Source organism: Cydia strobilella, chromosome 1, assembly GCF_947568885.1.
Source record: "Cydia strobilella chromosome 1, ilCydStro3.1, whole genome shotgun sequence".
NCBI lineage: Eukaryota > Metazoa > Arthropoda > Insecta > Lepidoptera > Tortricidae > Cydia > Cydia strobilella.
In genome coordinates this window covers 5,370,947-5,390,344 of record NC_086041.1, presented here as the reverse complement: position 1 = coordinate 5,390,344, position 19,398 = coordinate 5,370,947, and the positions used below count along the sequence as shown (strand labels likewise).

Below are 19,398 nucleotides of genomic sequence, written 5' to 3'. Positions count from 1 at the left end.
CTGTCCGTCTGTCACCAGGCTGTATCAGTGTATCTCATGAACCGTGATAGCTAGACAGTTGAAATTTTCACAGATGATGTATATATTTCTGTTGCCGCTATAACAACAAATACTAAAAACAGAATAAAATAAATATTTAAGTGGGGCTCCCATACAACAAACGTGATTTTTTGCGGTTTTTTGCGTAATGGTACGGAACCCTTCGTGCGCGAGTCCGACTCGCACTTTGCTGGTTTTTTAAACGAGCAGACGAATCGTCTAATAGTTTGTAATTCCCATGACCCATGGACACCCGCAACTTATCTGTTATCGAAATGCAGCAGGATAGTTACGCATATTATTACAAATAGGTATACCTCAATATTTTAGAGCAATATCAAAACACTAAAGCTCCCCTTCTTTTGGACTGTAGCCATGCAATTTTTCAATCAAATTCATACCGTAGGTAGACCTTTCGTGATTCAATACAATTAGTGGTATCAAAAGTGGTTTCATTTCAAGGTTATAGTAATAAGATTTTATAAGTTAATGCTACTTAATTATTACTATTATTAGCCTAAAGTACCTAACTACCTTAGGTTTATCTCCCGGAAAAACAATAAAAAATATAAATCAAGGGTAAATTTACGGACAAACAAATAGATTAAGTACCTATCTTAATGTCTCATTAGAGTCATTAGTCGGCGTGATAAAGATATCTTGGACCTGGACCTGCTCAGACTTTTAAATTTAACAGGTGGGTAGGTGTAGATCCTTACCAAAAAGGACTTCGTTTTCTGTCTATGCCCCTCGATTTAAAATTACATTGACGTTTCTTTTACCACAAGTTTAATTAAGTTGTTTAGTTTAATTTTATATTATTATTGTTATGCCGGTTACTTTCTTAATCCCGTCGCTGTCTCCTTAAAATCAAGATTAAGCCAGTAACTTACCGTTAACTATAAATCTGTGTCTGTCATTCATAAGCTCCTTCGACAACTTCGGGCATTCCCGCTCAAGCACCGAACACAACTCATTTAACTTTGCACCACTTTGTTTACTAACAACTTCCACGAAATAATTACACTTATCGGTGTCCGAGGCACCGGTTATCAACTCATGGTCACTCAAACAGAAAAGTCCTTTTTTAACAAGTACATCTAAGACATTCGTGTCGCATAACTCTCGTAGTAAAGTTACTTTGTGTCGTATGAGACCGGCACATACGTCGCCGGCCGCTGCCATCGTTTAACTAACAAACAGACGGTGAAAAAAAGGTTGCCATTGAGTCGGCCCATTCAAAGTGGGAACAGATGCAAGCGTGCGCGGCTATGTTCACTATAGACGGGTCACGTAGCTATCAACTATCAAGCTCGACCCTTGTTTCGACACAATGTGTTTGGGCTCTGGTCTGGGCATTAGTGGGCATGCTTTGGGACTAATGGCACCGGCTTGGCGGCAACGAAGTCAAGTTATAATCTTAAGATCTTTACCCAGGACTATTAAATAGATGATATGGGTATGGGTTAGGTTAGGTTGTACTTAGGTATCGCATTTTGAGTTTCTTTTACCTACAAACAGTTCGCTTACAATGTTGACAACTGTAGGTAGGTAGGTACATAACATAAGTAAATGTAAAGGTATGTTCCATTGTCTTTATAGTCAACCGGGGTAAATGTAACTATGGGTTTATTTATTGCGTTTATTTGACTTATTTTTTAAACAACGTGAATTACAAATACCAAAACAAATCCTGGGCTACTTGGAGAATAAAACGTAAGGCTTAGAACGCACTGCGATTAATTTCTTGGGGTTTCAGAACCGCAAAAAGTGTAACGTACGTAGTACCTACCGCATGTTTCATAAGCGCACGCACGTACAAGACGAAACCGCAAGAAATTAGACTGAAACCGCAAAAAAATAACCGCAGTGCGTTCTATGCCTAACATAGGGCGTTCCGACCAATCATATTCGAGAAATAACGAAAATACGCAATTAATTATTACCTAATTATAATCCCATTGTTGCATTTACCCCGTTTGACCATACTTTAGGTTTTATGAGTATTACACTAACAACAAACTAAAATTAAACTAATAATTTTGTAGTTTTTTTTTGTATCAATGCGAAGAAAGCTTAATAATCACTCACTTGTCACTATTTGTTAGGCATTGCCAGAAAAAGTAGGTAGGTACTTACTTACCCAATGAAAGTTAAAAAGTAGCGTCGTTTAAGTAAAGGTTGACTGGTAGAGAATGCCTTATGGCATTAAGTACGCCTTTTGTACTGTAAGGTTTTCTTTTGTGCAAGTGTTAAACAAATAAATATTGCCTTAATAAATATATACCCAAACTTGCCGTAAGCACTACCCTGTTGAATTTTTAAAATAAATTCACGTGTTTAGTAAAGCCGTTATTATTCATGTTGTAATAATGACTGTAATAAATCACGAATTAACACCCTTAACAACTATGAGTTACATCTGTGTTTCACGTGGCGTAGTTTTTACATTCAAGAAAAGTAGCGATACTAGCATCTATGTGGATGTGTTTCATACGCGTCAAACAAGCGTCATACTTGACGTTTACTTATAACCTCAAAAATATTAATCCGTTTCAGATTGTGTTTGTGTACGGTTTCGCTTTGATGGTTTAACTAATCATATTTGCTACTAAAATTGTGTTTTATTGAAACACATAACAATGGCACCAATAGCGCAAAACGTTTCGGAAGGTAAGTTGCTACAGTTTTACGTAAAATTAATTTTGTATGGCCGAGTCAAAAATATTCAATGTTTTGCCGAATATACGGTATTTTGGTATTTGTTTTAATATTGAACTGTACACTAAGACATGTTTTTCAAAGTTAAAGATTATATAAAGTGTAAGCCTTGTTTGTGTTTCGTTTCGTTGAACTAAAAAAAGAATACAATCTTATACAAACTGACAAGTCTGACAACTCGTCAGTTTATATTTTTATATCCAAAGTGTCTTTAATTTAGGTTTGAAAACCTTTACAGTAAAGAACCAGATCAGATCTGAGCTACCACACCTACGGTTGCCATGTCAGGATTTCCCCTGATATGTCAGGATTTTTAGTTCTTTGTCAGGATTGCGGGGGGCCTTGGCGAGTGCCAGGATTTCTTATAAACCTCAACTAACCGCTAGAAGCTAGCTTAAAGTTTGAATTTGGGTACAGGAAAGGGAAGGTGAAGCTGTAGCTACAGCATATAAATAAAATAAATAAATAAAAAGATGTTTGTTACCAAAACACAAACACAGTACAGCAATGAAAGAAACCAAAAAAAAAAGACATTTATGGTGTAGGTACTGTACGTAACTTAAACTAAAGTAGGTACAGATGCAGTGCATAATTATTTTCCATCGTATTTTCACGGAAACGTGTCTTGCTATTTCAGTCAGTTTCGGTACAAAAAGTACTGAGCAGCATGACAAATACGAATGTTTCCGAGTAAATACAATGGAAAACAATAATGCACTATTCAATCAGTCAGTCAGTCAGTCATAGAACTACGAAATTATAAATTGGAAACTATGATGCCATTTCTTATGCATATGGTGGAGAGTTATGCTAAGCTAACCTAACCTAATAGTGATAAAATTTTGTTTCAGACACAGATTCTGGGTCCGAGTCAGACAGTGGGTCCAGCGCAAGTAGCAAGAAGAGCCCTAGCCCGGCCCCGTCTGGCAAGGAGGGCAGCCGATCTAGGTCACTATGATATATTTTTAATACACTACCTAGTCGGCTCATAAGTTCTGTCACTGGCCTCTAAAATTTAAATTTGGAACTCCTAAAACAAAAACCGTTCTGCATTTGAATTTCGAATCTTTATTAAATATTTGAGTAGTATAATTTTGCAATTTTCTGTTTTCTTCAACATGGAGTGGACGCTTAAAGATAGCCGTACCGCAATAATTGCACTATATCGTTGTAGTCACTCGCCGACTAAAATTTTTAAGCTACTTGAAAATTTAAAATTCTCTAAGATTTGTGTATCGTACCATAGAAAGATACAGTGAGGTCTCTAGTTTAAATGACAAGAAAAGAAGCGGTCGTCCGCGTACAGCTAGGACTCCAGCGGTTGTACAAGCAATTAGGGCACGCATTGCCAGAAATCCCGCTAGGAAACAAAAAGTTATGGCCCTCCAGATGGGTTTGAGCAAAAACACGGTGAAAAGAGTGCTTAATCAAGACCTGAGACTTCGTGCTTATAAACGAAAAACTGGCCATCTTCTCAATGGTCGGCTTAAAGCTTTAAGGCTTAAAAGATCTAAAGCTTTATTGAAGAAGTACGCTAAAAATAAGCACCGTTGTATACTGTTTTCGGACGAGAAAATTTTTGACATAGAAGAAAACTGTAGTAAACAAAATGATAGAGTGTACGCTCGCAATAGTAAAGAAGCGTCTAATAGCATTCCCCGTATTCAAAGAGGTCATCACCCTTCATCTGTGATGGTTTGGCTGGGAGTTTTTTATGCGGGCGTCACTAGTATGCATTTTTGTGAGAAAGGAGTAAAAACTAGTGCCAAAGTGTACCAAGACACGGTGTTGACTAATATTGTGAAACCACTATCCCATACGATGTTTCTAAACCAGCATTGGTTTTTCCAGCAGGACTCTGCTCCAGCCCATAAGGCAAAGTCTACACAAGCCTGGCTCGCCTCCAATAAAATCGACTTTATACGGCATGAAGATTGGCCCTCCTCTAGCCCAGATCTTAATCCTTTAGACTATAAAATATGGCAGTATTTAGAGGAAAAGGTGTGCTCAAAACCTCATGCAAATCTAGACTCGCTGAAAAAATCTCTTGCTACGGCAGTGGCCAATATCGACATGAAAGTGGTGCGTGAATCCATTGACGACTGGCCACGAAGACTTCAAGCCTGTGTAGATAATTATGGCGGTCATTTTGAATAAATGTTATACATTTAGATTCTCTAGTTTATAAGCTTTCAAACGCTGTACAAATTATACGGAATAAACTTAAACTTTTGATTTTATTTGATACTATGTATATGACAGAACTTATGAGCCGACTAGGTATATTAGTCAAGCCAGCGAGAAAGGGCTAAACGCAGCAAGCGTGATAAGCACCTTTGTGTAAAAAAGTTAAGAACCTAGTTAGTTTAAGAACTTAAAATGTGTCCCTCTTAGAATATACATAAGTTTTAATAATAAAAGTAAGATGTCTATTTACACAAGTTGTTGTTCCATATAAGAGTATTGACATTTAGTTCTATTTTATTCAGTCCTATAGGTATGTACTAAATAAAAGGAACCCCGCCTTTTAGGGTTCCGTACCCAAAGGGTAAAAACGGGACCCTATTACTAAGTCTCCTCTGTCCGTCTGCTTGTCTGTCCATCTGTCTGTCACCAGGCTGTAGCTCCTGAACCGTAACAGTTGAAATTTTCACAGATCATGTATTTCTGTTGCCGCTATAACAACAAAATACTAAAAAGTACGGAACCCTTGGTGGGCGAGTCCCACTCGCACTTGTCCAGTTTTTTTGAAGATACAAATATGCAGTCTCATATTTTCCCGCATCAAAAAACACCTATAACTTGTTTGTGCCCATTTATATTAGCTTCCATCTATAATAATTAATATTGTCTTCGGTTATCGCGATAGTTACTCATGAAATAAAACTATGAAAACGGATTATATGGCGTATATTGAATTTATAATACATCAGGGATGTATTATAAATTCAATAAAGATATAATCCGTTTTCATAGTTTTATTTTATAACAATTATTTTTTGTGTAGTGTGCAACATTGTCTAGTAGGCTTCTAAACTCTTTTGACTTAAACAGAGTCCTGCAAGGAGTAAAAACCATTCATATGAAAAAACACTGAATGTCACAAGTAGTTTTGTTATTTCACAAGTGCAAAGGTTAAATATTATTTTATTATATTTTTTCAGATCCGGCTCCCGCAGTCCAGCTAAATCAGGAAGTGGCTCCCCACAGTCCCACCATTCCGCTGCCTCCAGAAAATCCTCCAATGCATCCCGAAGCAAATCCAACTCCCCTGCCGCTTCTAACAGATCTCGCTCCGGCTCAGCTCAGAGTAACAAATCAGCTTCATCGTCTGGAAGCGCTAAAGGCCGAAGCAAGTCTAAGTCAAGGTCTAGAAGCGGTTCTCATAGGTCAGGCTCTGTCAGCGCCAGATCACGTTCAGGCAGCGCAAAATCCCGCTCGGCCAGTCCGAAATCTGGGGCACAATCTCCCAAATCACGGTCCCAAAGTCCCAAATCAGGATCCGCCAGCCCCAAGTCCCGGTCCCAAAGTCCGAAGTCAAGGTCCCAGAGTCCGAAAACCCGGTCGCACTCGTCAAAGTCGCGGTCCCAAAGTCCAAAGGCGAAAAGCCGGTCGCGTTCTAAGTCGGTGAGCGCGAGTCCGAAGAGTATTAGGAAGTCGAGGTCTAGGTCTGGTAGTGCGTCCTCGAGGTCTAAGAGCCCTGTGGAGCGACAGGACGTGCAGGACAGCAGATCGAATTCGCCGAATCTCATGATAGATGACGAGCAGGCTAAGGCCAAAAGTAGATCCAGGTAAAATTCTTCTGGTTTCTACTAAAACAATTTTTTATATTGAAGGAAAAATGAAAAATTTCACCGCTTCGGGCAATACTCAAATTTGCGACCTTTCGGAACACCGGTCTGATCGCTCTTAACCAACTGAGCTACCGAAGCTTACCAAAAGCGTGTGAATCTCTCCATTCCTTCTTTTTTGTTTAACCGGCCTAGGAAATACCCGTCTTACTAAAACAAGTTTGCTAAGAACATGCATGCTGCACGTCTGCTCAAATTACTTTATTTTCTAGTAAATCATGCCAATATTTTAAATAAATGCACTGGTTATGTTTCAGGTCAGGCTCGAGACAGTCGAGATCAAAGTCCAGAAGTAAATCCAAGTCGAAAAGCCGTTCGAGGTCACGATCTAAGAGTTCTAATGCGTCAGAGACTAATGCTGGTAAGTAAGAAATCAAACCGATATTAATTTTGCTATTACAATATCACCGCAAAGCTAGTCATTTTAATTATTTGTACTGCAAGTCTGCAAATGATGGTTGCAAAGATATTTTGACGTGTAAATAACTCAAAATCACAACTAATTTCCCTACTAGTCAGAGGTTTGTGTGTTTGTGTATAAATTCCAGTTATATCTAATAAAACGAAAAAAATTGTTGCGGTTTTCTTTGAAAGATTTGTGATACACGAGCAAATGTTTTTGGTTGACTCTTCAATAATTTGGTCGGTATAAATTATGAGCATGGAGATCAAAAATTGTGATTAACAGTCTCTCTTATACAGGGTGGCCAAAAAATATGTGCATTCCCGTATTTCCCGTTGCCAGGGAGGTTTTGGGATTATACTGAGCAACTTTTATTATGGGTACAACCACGAAATCGCGAAAAAAAAATTTACCCTCCCATAGAAAATGGACCAGCAAAAATGTACACAACCAAATTTATTTTCGCGATTTCGGGTATTAAAAGTTGCTCAGTATAATCCCAAAACCTCCCTGGCAACGGAAATTCACATATTTTTTGGCCACCCTGTATAACTTCGTACTGTTCACTCATTAGCAGCAGAAAAGAAGAAACGCGCCGTGATATCCGACTCGGACAGCGACGGCGGGAAGAGCGTGCCGAAACGTAAAGGCTCTGAAAGCGGTTCCGACACCAGCGGCAAGCCCAAACGGAAGGCTAAGAAACTGGTGGATTCGGACGATGATGACAATGAGGACAAGGGAAAGACTGATACTGGTAAGTAAGAATTATAATGACTTGCTCCAGTATTCATACTCGTACGTCAGTGATAGGCTGATAGCAATAACGTATAAGTCTGATACCAGCGGGAAGCCCAAACGGAAGGCTAAGAAATTGGTGGATTCGGACGATGATGACAATGAGGACAAAGAAAAGACTGACACTGGTAAGGTTCCTTTCCACCGAAGTGATTAAAAAAAGAAAAAGTATATTTAAACTAAAACCTTGGAGGATGGTTTTTGGTTGGCTATCTATGCCCCTGGGAGTTGAGGGAGGGGTCATTGCAATGCTAATACATACAACTCAATGTAGACTTTTTCCTTAATACTTAGTTAAGTATTATCAAGGCCATTCAAGGCTAACTTATAATGTTGTTCTGTCTATAAGGCGGTCTAGTGAAAAACTGAACCCAAGGCAAAACCATGCAGATCGTTTGAATTTAAACGTTATGTTAATGCCAGAAATACTGACTTTTAAAAGCTTTACTCATGAATATCTCTCACAAAACCTTTTACAGTAACTGCCGACGCCCTATTCGGCGACGCCTCTGACATTAGTACAGAAGACGAAGGCGACAAGGCCTCCGGGCGGTCCCGTTCGAGGTCAAGGTCGCGGTCACGGTCAAGGTCGCGAAGTGGTAGCCGCGGCAGGTCCGATGATGAGCGCAGAGACGATGATGCTCGTAGAAGCGGGGATGAGGTTAGTCGAAGATATATATGACTAGTGAGGTATTAGGTGACAAGATCTCTGTCTAGTCAAATTCGCGATCGAGGTCAATGTCAAGGTCACGTAGGGGCAGCCGTGGCAAGTACGATGACGAGCGCAGAGACGATAATATTCGTAAACTCGATTCCTCCTCTTCCTTGCGTCGTATGCCTCAATATTGAGGGTCGTGACCTCCCTTTTGCATCACTTTCTCTCCTACGATCTTTCTCCATCTGATTCTGTCCTTGGCGGTGTGGAGAGCCATGTGAATTGTGGAGTCAAGAGCGGTGCGGACCTAGTCAGACCAACGTATTGGACTGCGTCCACGTCCAGGCCTTTTCTCTTCCACTTTGCCATTCACAAAAAGCTTTTCGAGGTTGCCACCGTCTCGACGAACTCGATTAGACGTAGACATTATAATTTTACTTATCGTTATTTGATCGTTCCAATGTGGAAGCCAAATGTCACTTCAGTTAACATCATTTAAAACCCCCAATTTCCAACATAGGGTCGCGACAAACCCGAAGAGGAGGAAGAAGTGGAGATCCCCGAGACGCGCATAGACGTGGACATGCCCAAGATCTGGACCGAGCTCGGCAAGGAGCTGCATTTTGTGAAATTGCCCAATTTCTTGTCGGTGGAGACCAGGCCTTATGACCCGGCGACTTATGAAGATGAAATTGATGAAGAAGAGACGCTGGATGAAGAAGGTCGATACAGGTGAGTTATTGACCTTATGTAAGATACTCGGTTTGATCTAGTCAAGTCATTTGTCTGATATGATGTGTGGGCAAGATTGTGGCCTGAGCAGTTGTTCTGCGGCAGCAGCATGGCCGCTTGTTATTGCCTGTCGTGTCATGCGTAACTTTCGCACTTACATACATGTTAGAACGTGACAGGCATAGGGACTGGCGATAAAAACGTGACCATGTTAACGCCGCTGGATAAGATATGGACCGAAATTGGCAATTTCTGTGGAGACCAGGCTTTATGACCCGGTGACTTATGAAGATGAGATTGATGACCGATGACGAAGAGATGATGGATGAGGAAGGTCGATACCGGTGAGTTATTAATGACGTTTATTAACGTCAGATGATAGACTCGAGGTCTGATGTGGCCCAAGGGAATTTTTGCGTAATGATGGCATGAGCAGTTTCCGATCAACATTGGTAAATTTGAGCCGTACCCAATCGTGTTTAATTGCACTTTGTGAAACTGACGAATTTCTTGTTGGAGACAAAACCTTTTGATCTAGCGACCTTTTAGTTCGACATTGATGAGATAGAGATATTGGGCGAAGCCGGTCTGAAGTTACTATACAAGCGTATACTAGACATTTCACTTTTCACGATAAAGTCCATTTTGATTTGATTGTATTTAGCGTTTCGAGTTTCCTCTAAAATAAACTTTCGTATAAAATCGACATGGGAGTCGATATGTAACCTACATATTCGAGGTCAAATTGAAGGCATGGTCTTTGAACTTATGAAGTGGACTAAGTATTCCGCTTCATGACAGACAAGCAATGGAACGGCTAAAGTTTACCATTTTAACAGTTACATTTCAGTTTAAAAACCTATAAATAAACCTATAAATAAATACATTTCTTAAAGATATATTGTTATGTTACAGACTGAAACTTAAGGTGGAAAACACAATGCGCTGGCGCACCAACTTCGACAAAGAAGGCAACGCCATCAAGGAGTCCAACGCGCGCATGGTCAAATGGTCAGACGGAAGTATGTCCCTGCATCTCGGCGCTGAAATATTTGACGTCTATAAACAACCGTTGCTTGTAAGATACTCCTTTTTTAAATTTAGCTATACAAATACAAATTATTTATTGTCTTGAAGGAAGCTCGGTTCTCCATACAAACGTAGTTCCGCTCTCATTTTAAAACGAGTAGCTAGTTTGCTTTGAAACTTTGTACTTACAATAGGATAAGGTATATCTATGTCTGTAATTAGTTTATGTAGCTTCAGATAACATACAGTACCGGCCAATAATATATCACCTTTGAGTGTTGACCGTTGTATGAGCTTGTATAGAGTAAATAATATAGGTTAGTTTGTAGATTGCATATTTTACTAGTCATTTTATACAAATATATGATGAATATTGCAATGAAATACTGTGAATTACCATAGGATACTCAGCATATTACTAAAAAACCTCTAGTAAAAAAATGAAGTATAAAAAAACCATTATATGAAACTAATTTTTCTCGTCGCCCGTACAAAGGAATACTACTAGACTACCTAAAACAGTGAGGGAGGTGTTGGTAGTCACTCACAAATAAAAATAAAAAGTTATACTGTAAAAACATGGAGGTGATATATCATTGGCCGGTACTGTAGTTAAAAAAATACAGCGAATTTAAGTTTTTCATACAAAACTTGTTTATGCTCTATTTCGTTTATCTTATAAACTGGAGCTGAACTGGAGCGAGGCCAAGAAGGTTGCAGAGAATAGGAAGGCGTGGCGGGATCTTGTGGAGGCCCTATGCACCTCCGGGGTGCCCTAGGAGATACAACAACAACAACAACATAAACTGGAGCTATATAAACTAATTACAGACCTAGATATACCTCATGTCATTGTATGTGCAAAGTGTCATTACAATCCAACCCGTAGTTTTAAAATGAGAACGGAACTCCGTTTGTATGGAAAGGTGAAATTAGCATAACGCACTGTGTACGGCCTGACAGATAGCTACTATATACCTATATTAGTAAAGACAGCAATTTCTCTCGCGCTACGAGTTTTATTTTTTGAGTAGTGGTCCCTCGATGTAGACCGTACCATAGAGTAAATTATACTAGAGCGGTACTGTCATAGTAAATTTTGTAACCCCAGTAAATTCACTGCTATCTGTCGACACACTTTAAAACTAAAAATGAAGATTTATAAAAATACGATAAAATGTATTTAAATATGGATAAATGATTTTTTTTTATTTGCATTAATTATTTTTATGATTTTGACTGACCCATGTTCTTTCACTGATATGCGTTAAAATTGTTAAATAACAAACGAAACCGTCGACGCCATTTATACGACAGTAGGCCAAAGCTAGTAGCGCCCTCTGAACGAGAATCAAATTTTCTGTATCCATCTATTACGGAGTTATATCTATTTTTGACCGTACTAAATGTACAGTATACAAATTGAATGTGTACGCCTCCAACATGTGAAATGAAAATTACAGTGAGTACAGGATAAAAGGGGTTAGAGATAGATCAATATTTGTATTAGACTTATATTGACCGGGATATAGACCGTGATTACCTTTTGTATTATTTATGAGCTCCCGATATTTCGATGCGTTACATGTATCATGTTCACGGGTGACTGAAGACAGCGGGTGGGTGTCAGTTGTGTAGACAGCGCTCGGTCTACCCTCGTTCTTGCGCGTCGGCTGCGTTCGCTTTCAACGTTACCATCACGGTCTATATCCCGGTCAATATAAGTCTAGTGAAACTAACCGTGAATCATTCAAAACTCTGATATTTGTATTGTAGCGATATTTGGAGTGACCATTGGTATGACGATGACATGCTGTTAAAAGGTGCTTGGCATCAGGTATGTTACGGAGCTCCGTTTCTGTTAAGTCGGAACTTCCGATTGGTATTACACATCCGTTTCTGTTCCGGTTCCGTTAAGTGAGGTTTAGACTAGCAAGAACTTGCATGCAATTTTCATTACATTGCGGTATCTGATAAATATTTTGAATGCAGTTTACCTTAGTAGTCAGCAATGTAACGTAAATTGCATGCAAGTTCTTGCTAGTCTAAACCTCGCTATACTTTTGAAACGGAAGTTATATCGGATGTCATCGTATATCAAGTTGTCGATATATCAAGTTATATCGCATGATCAAATTAATAATACCACACGAAGTACATGTTTTGACGTCAAAATTGTTTACAAAATAAAAAATCATTACTTCAAACTACGTTACGTACCTAATGTACCTATAAAAAAAGACATTTATTTCAAGGTACAAGGCCACCTATCAAGCTATCACTCAGGCTCCTATTCTGGTTCCGGTTCCGTTTTCGGTTCCGATGCCGTTTCCGGTTCCGATAAACTAAATTGAAAACATCTGGTTCCGTTTTCGGTTCCGAAAAAAAACATATCTGTTACATCCCTGCTTGGCATTAGTCGTGACTGATTAAAGATATGGTATCCTTAAGACAGCCACTCGGGTCCCAGAAAAAAGTTAGGCTTGGGTACCAATTGTAATGTTTCAATATATCTTTTAATTGATTTCAGGGCGACCACAACCATCTCTTCGTCCGCCAAGGCACAGGTCTGCAGGGCCAGGCGGTGTTCCGAACGAAGCTGTCCTTCCGTCCGCACTCCACCGAGTCCTTCACCCACAGGAAGATGACTCTATCGCTAGCGGACCGCTCCACAAAGACCAGCTCCATCAAGATCCTGTCGCAGGTCGGCGCTGACCCTGACGCCGATAGGAAGTATCAACTTAAGGTGAGTTTATATTCTTTCTCTCTTTCACGACGTAGCGCTACGACTAGCTCAGCGGTGAATGTGATAAAACTAAACTATTCAATCTACCTTATTACTCGAACAATCCACCCCGCATCGCACGCCCATCACGCTTTAAATTGAGTCGCTTAACTTTAAACTCTGGTTTAAAACATCTGTCAGATTATGTGATTTTAGTATTAAGAAAAGGTAATAGGGTAGATGTTTGTCGAGAGGGTCGAATGGATTTACCCAAGTTTGAAGTTAAGTGACACACTTGTGAACATTGGGGGTCATCCATTCATTACGTCACACGTTTAGGGGAAGGGAAGTGGTCAAGGAAATGTGGCATGTTGCGATAAGGGGGAGGGGAGTCACAAACTTTGTGACGTCACTAACTAGTTTTTGCAATGATGATGTATTTTTATTCCTAATCGGCTTCATGTTATAAATTTTTAACATTGCTTTTGTCGAATAAAAAATTGTTAAAATAAATGTAAAAACGAATTGAAACTGTTCGCTGAAAATATGTGACGTCACACCAAGGGGGAAGGGTTTAGCCAAACGTGACTAGCGGTAGCAGCATGGTTCCATTTTTATCGCCTGTCACTATGCCCGCCACTTTTGCACTTACATACTTTTTAGAACGTGTCAGGCATGGTGACGGGCGATAAAAATGCGATCGTGCTACCGGTGCTGGTGTGACAAGAAGTGGGGGAGGGGTTAAAAAATCGTCAAATTCGTGTGACGTAATTAAGAGCTTTCTTACAAGAAAAGTCGAAATAATGTAAAATTGATGATATTCCCGACAACATTTAAGATTTTACGCTCATTATTAGAAATAAAGAGTATTTGTTCCAGTAAGAGCGTCTTCTTATCTTTAGGAATATCGTTGTACATTTTAGAAAAAGGACTAATTAAATTAGTTATGATTTTTTTTCTGATGGTCGTTTACGAAAAACCGCGTGAAGCACTGAATTGTAAGCTCTTATTTGTAAATTTTGAGAAGTTTACTCTGCTGAAGTTGGATATTTTGTATTACTAATATCCTGTACTTTAGGAATATCGAACGATATTCTTCCTACATGCTTTTGAGAAAGAGAAAATCAAAGTAAAACGAATTGAATTTTCTCTTTGAAACAAGTGTAAATTCCTACGAAAATCTACTTAGTATCGAAGTCATTTTTATACACGAGCAATCTACAACGTTTGCTTATACTGTTGGTATACATTTGTGTTTATCAAATTCTACTTTAATTTTTTGGCAATTTTTTGAAAACTACTCTATATAGCCGATGACGCGCGCTCGCGATCTCAGTACCGCGGCAGAGCTTGAAGAGGTCGGACCTGTGTCGGTCGGCTCCGCACGTTTTCGACGGCGACGACGAGCTTTTTTATCGGTGTGTGCGGCAGGCGCCGTGTAAAACGCTATACTGTGTGCGTGTAAACAGCGACTGAGAAACTTTGATCCGAATACTGTATTTGTTTATATAGTATTATAATAGTTAGTATAGTAACATAACAAACTTCCGAACAGCATTAAAAATATTTGAAATGACCTGACATTTCATAGGTAGTAAATTTTAAAAAAACCAGCCAAGTGCGAGTCGGACTCGCGCACAAAGGGTTCCGTACCATTACGCACAAAACGGTTAATAAATCACGTTTGTTGTATCGGAGCCCCACTTAAATATCTATTTTATACCGTACCCAAAGGGTAAAAACGGGACCCTATTACTAAGACTCCGCCGTCTGTCTGTCTGTCTGTCCTTCTGTCACCAGACTGTATCTCATGAACCGTGATAGCTAGACAGTTGAAGTTTTCACAGATGATGTAATTCTGTTGCCGCTGTAACAACAAATACTAAAAACAGAATTAAATGTGATATTTCCTATAAAAAGGGACCTTTTTTTCGATGGCGCTTACGCCATTATAAACGATGCTCCGATATAACTAAGACTGAACTTGTATAAGTTTTGAGTATGTATTACTCATCCTCCTTATGAACCCTGGCAGTACCTAGTGGAACTTAGGTTTGGTGCAACATAGGCGCACACTGTTTTGGTCATTCGACTCGTTTTGATGAGCAACTTGGGAGAGCAGTACTCATGATAGAGCTGATGCTGAACCCTGGCAGTACCAATGGAACTTAGGTTTGGTGCAACATAGGCACACGCTGTTTTAGTCATCCGACTCGTCTTGATGAGCACTTAGGAGAGCAGTACCCATGATAGAGCTGATGCTGAACCCTGGCAGTACCTAGTGGATCTAAGGTTTGGTGCAACATAGGCACACGCTGTTTTAGTCATCCGATTCGTCTTGATGAGCACTTAGGAGAGCAGTACCCATGATAGAGGTGATGCTGAACCCTGGCAGTACCTAGTGGCAATAAGGTTTGGTTGACATATCAGTCAAATTTGACAGATTGACAGTTTTTGTCATTTTCAGTGAAAATTATCTTTTTGGGATAGAATTTAGCACCAAGTAACATTGTTAAGTGTAGATTTATACTATCTGTCAAAATTGTCATTTTTGACAGTTTTGGATCCCAGATCGAAACGGCTTGTCCAATTTTGATAGGACCTTCAACATTAGTCATGGGATGGAAAATGTAGTTTGACACATCTGTCAAAACTGTAAAAATTGACAGTTTGACAGTTTTTGTCATTTTTAGTGAAAATTAACATGTTTTGTTAAAGTTTGGTACTAAGTGACATAGTTTAGTGTTTTTTGACATATCAGTCAAATTTGACAGATTGACAGTTTTTGTCATTTTTAGTGAAAATTATCTTTTTGGGATATAATTTAGCACCAAGTGACATCGTTAAGTGTAAATTTATACAATCTGTCAAAATTGACATTTTGTGACATTTTGACATTTTTGGATCCCAAATCGAAACGGTTTGTCCGATTTTGATAGGACCTTCAACATTAGTCATGGGATGGAAAATGTAGTTTGACACATCTGTCAAAACTGTCAAAACTGACAGTTTGACAGTTTTTGTCATTTTTAGTGAAAATTAACATGTTTTGTTAAAGTTTGGTACTAAGTGACATAGATTAGTGTTGTTTGACATATCAGTCAAATTTGACAGATTGACAGTTTTCGGCATTTTCAGTGAAAATTATCTTTTTGAGATATAATTTAGCACCAAGTGACATTGTCAGGTGTAGATTTTTAACAATCTGTCAAAATTGTCATTTTTGTGACATTTTGACATTTTTGGATCCCAAATCGAAACGGTTTGTCCGATTTTGATAGGACCTTCAACATTAGTCATGGGATGGAAAATGTAGTTTGACACATCTGTCAAAACTGTCAAAATTGACAGGTTTTGTCATTTTTAGTGAAAATGAACATGTTTTGTTAAAGATTGGTACTAAAGTGACATAGTTTAGTGTTGTTTGACATATCAGTCAAATTTGACAGATTGACAGTTTTTGTCATTTTCAGTGAAAATTATCTTTTTGGGATATAATTTAGCACCCAGTGACATTGTTGTGTAGATTTGTACTATCTGTCAAAATTGACAGTTTGTGACATTTTGACAGTTTTGGATCCCAAATCGAAACGGCTTGTCCGATTTTGATAGGACCCTCAATATTAGTCATGGTATGGAAAATGTAGTTTGACACATCTGTCAAAACTGTCAAAATTGACAGTTTGGCAGTTTTTGTATTTTTTTGTGAAAATTAACGTTTTGTTAAAGTTTGGTACTAAGTGACATAGTTTAGTGTTGTTTGACATATCAGTCAAGTTTGACAGATTGACAGTTTTTGTCATTTTCAGTGAAATATCTTTTTGGGATATATTTTAGCAAACAAACCATGTTAATTTTCACTAAAAAGACAAAAACTGTCAAACTGTCAATTTTGACAGTTTTTGACAGATATGTCAAACTACATTTTCCATCCCATGACTAATGTCAAAATCGGACAAGCCGTTTCGATTTGGGATCCAAAACTGTCAAAAGGTCACAAACTGTCAATTTTGACAGATAGTATAAATCTACACTTATCAATGTCAGTGGGTGCTAAATTCTATCCCAAAAAGATAATTTTCACTGAAAATGACAAAAACTGTCAATCTGTCAAATTTGACTGATATGTCAAACAACACTAAACAAAACATTAACTTCAATGGCCATTAACGTATCAAAAATTTTATTCGAATTAACTTTAATGCAATTGGTGCGTAATGCAATTGGTTAATGGCGGAACTAATGGTTAATGCAATTGATCAATAGTTAATTAAAATTAACAATTACGGCCAACACTGCTACATATAGCTAAAATAGTTTCGCTACCCAAGCTGTACGGTTACCCTGTACCTGTACCAAATGTAATGACGAAACATGTAAACAAGCGAGTATAATTTCTTTCTAGTATAAAATAATTCTTTTATAATAGAAAAGTAAGTACATTTGCACTGGATTTAGTATTTTCGTACCAAATAACAATAATTGGGATTTTAAAATTTAAGTACAGTTAGTGTCGTTATAATTGTTTTCAGTATGCTTCACGAAGGATCAAGATTGTTTAATCCATCATTGCAGTGCGAGCGAGCGGGAAAACGTGGTAGAAGGGATCGGCATACTGAGCTCGCACAGCCCGCCGCAGCGCGTAAAATACCTAAACTCGCTCAACGCCTAAATGTAATAGCGCTCTTAATGGATGACCCCTTGTGTCGTTAACAGAAAGAGGAGATGGAGCTCCGCGCGGCGATGCGGTCGCGGCCCTCGGCGCGGCCCAAGCGGCGCGCGGGAGCCGCCGCCGCCGCCGCCGCCGCGCGCCGCGACGACTCCGACGACGAGGGCGGCGTCAGCCTGCAGGCTATCAAGAACAAGTACAAGCAGGGACAAAAAGGTATGCTCAATTATACAACCTTGAGAAACTTGTTGTTGTTTTTTTTTTTTTTTTTGATTTTATGGTAGGAGTTTAGAGTAATATTAGCTCTATCATATCCATGTGATGACGCCGGGATGTCCCGAAGGGACATCCCGGGGGAAAAGAATGAGTTGCCTGCGTCCTGAAGGGACGCAGGTCTTTACCTCCGTAGAGGGTGTTAGATTATGTCTACGTAAGTCAGTCAGTGATTTGAATTTATTTTAGTCGATTTGTCTGTTGGTTTGTCAGTGAGTTACACGAGAGGGAGAGAGGGAGAGCGAGCATTGGGCGCGATGGGGTCAGAAGTCGTGGTCGGTGCTATGTATTCGCTTGGGCGACCGCCGCCGCAGCCAGCTCTTGAGCCGTTATGATACCTGCAATAGATAAGGTTACACCCACTCTTGGTTCTGATTTTAAACGTTGTGATATGTTATATAAAAATTCTGTAGTACTGTTGTCATTTCTATGTCCGTTAAGTTAGTGATGTCTACTTTGAAAAGTGAGTGAGGAGGAAAAGTTTCTCTGGGGGGGGGGGGGGGTCATTTTTCTGTCTTATAGTAATGTCATCGTCAGGGTCAGTCAGTACGTGTCGTGGTCTACGTTTCCCTCTTTTCGGGTCAGGTCTAGGGGTGTAGTCAACTGTCTGGTTGATAAGGGGGTTTGTATGATGAGGGGCTCTATTTGAGCTGACAACTGTGATATACTTGCGTCGGATCCGAAGCGCTCTCGTTCTACGCGCGTGTGCTGTGGGCCCTAATGTGCTCGCAGTTTTGAGGTTTACAAATACGCTGATTTAAATTTACAGCTACGGCAGGAGCAGCGATATACTCGAGCGAGTCGGACGGGTCGGACGTGGAGACCCGTCGCGCGCGCCGCCTCGACCGCGCCAAGGCGCTCAAGGACTCGGACTCGTCGGGCAGCGAGGCCGCGGGCAGCGACGCCGCGGGCAGCGAGGCCGCGGGCAGCGACACCGCGCCCGCCAGCCGGCGCGGGGGAAGCGGGAGCGGGGCCGGCAGCGGGAGCGGGGCCGGCAGCGGAAGCGGGAGCGGAGACGAATAGCCGACTGTCGAGAGGACACGGTTGACATGGTCGTCAAACTTTGTATTATTTTGATGCAATCTCGAAAGTTTTTATAACGAACTTTACGATTTGACCACTGTTTGGGGCTGTTTCGTCCGTTAGGTCGCCTTGAATGTTTGAGGTCTAAGAGATAGTTTGCAAATTGCACAAGTTACGTATAATTGTTTAGAACTAATGTGGCGAGTCTTAGGCGTAAAAAAGTTAATATTGTTTAATTGGCAAACTTATTTTAAGCTAAATTTAAACATGTAAATATTTTATAATAATTATAGTGACATTAAACCTATATGTAATTTTCTTTTTTTACAAGCCTTGCCTATGATTGGTATATCACAGTAAAACAAGAACAGAATAACCTAAATATTTGAGATAATAGAAAATAATTACTCCAGTTAATGAACTAAATATCCTCTGGCCTCAAGTATCACAAGTATTTAAAACTAAAATAATAAAACCATACAA

At 39.6% G+C, this 19,398-nt stretch overlaps 2 protein-coding genes across 11 annotated transcripts in view; one reads left to right on the top strand and one right to left on the bottom strand.

Annotated features, from left to right (window-relative positions):
* Positions 1 to 1,239, bottom strand: part of LOC134755528 (tight junction protein ZO-3-like) — a 119,422-nt gene extending 118,183 nt beyond the window's left edge. For all 8 annotated transcript variants that reach the window (XR_010129068.1, XM_063692062.1, XM_063692063.1 and 5 more), the window contains exon 1: positions 933 to 1,239. Coding sequence is in view for 7 of the 8 variants with exons in the window: in XM_063692062.1 (XP_063548132.1) it covers positions 933 to 1,224 (292 nt within the window). In the remaining variant the exon portion in view is untranslated. The remainder of the gene's footprint in view (positions 1 to 932) is intronic.
* Positions 1,240 to 2,557: 1,318 nt separating this feature from the next.
* On the top strand, positions 2,558 to 19,222 carry LOC134755631 (another transcription unit protein). 3 transcript variants are annotated; one of them, XM_063692149.1, is made up of 12 exons: positions 2,558 to 2,712; positions 3,612 to 3,708; positions 5,925 to 6,551; positions 6,869 to 6,972; positions 7,589 to 7,707; positions 7,877 to 7,937; positions 8,289 to 8,470; positions 8,985 to 9,196; positions 10,112 to 10,274; positions 12,756 to 12,971; positions 17,667 to 17,835; positions 18,662 to 19,222. In XM_063692149.1, exons 1-12 carry the CDS (start codon positions 2,682 to 2,684, stop codon positions 18,913 to 18,915), a joined length of 2,235 nt encoding a protein of 744 aa, XP_063548219.1. In that variant the 5' UTR covers positions 2,558 to 2,681; the 3' UTR covers positions 18,916 to 19,222. The 3 variants fall into 3 exon arrangements, with proteins under 3 accessions (XP_063548219.1, XP_063548229.1, XP_063548211.1); XM_063692159.1 differs by lacking the exon at positions 7,877 to 7,937 and having other exon boundaries at positions 2,559 to 2,712; positions 7,592 to 7,768; XM_063692141.1 differs by lacking the exon at positions 7,877 to 7,937 and having other exon boundaries at positions 2,559 to 2,712; positions 7,589 to 7,768.
* The last annotated feature ends 176 nt before the right edge of the window (positions 19,223 to 19,398 follow it).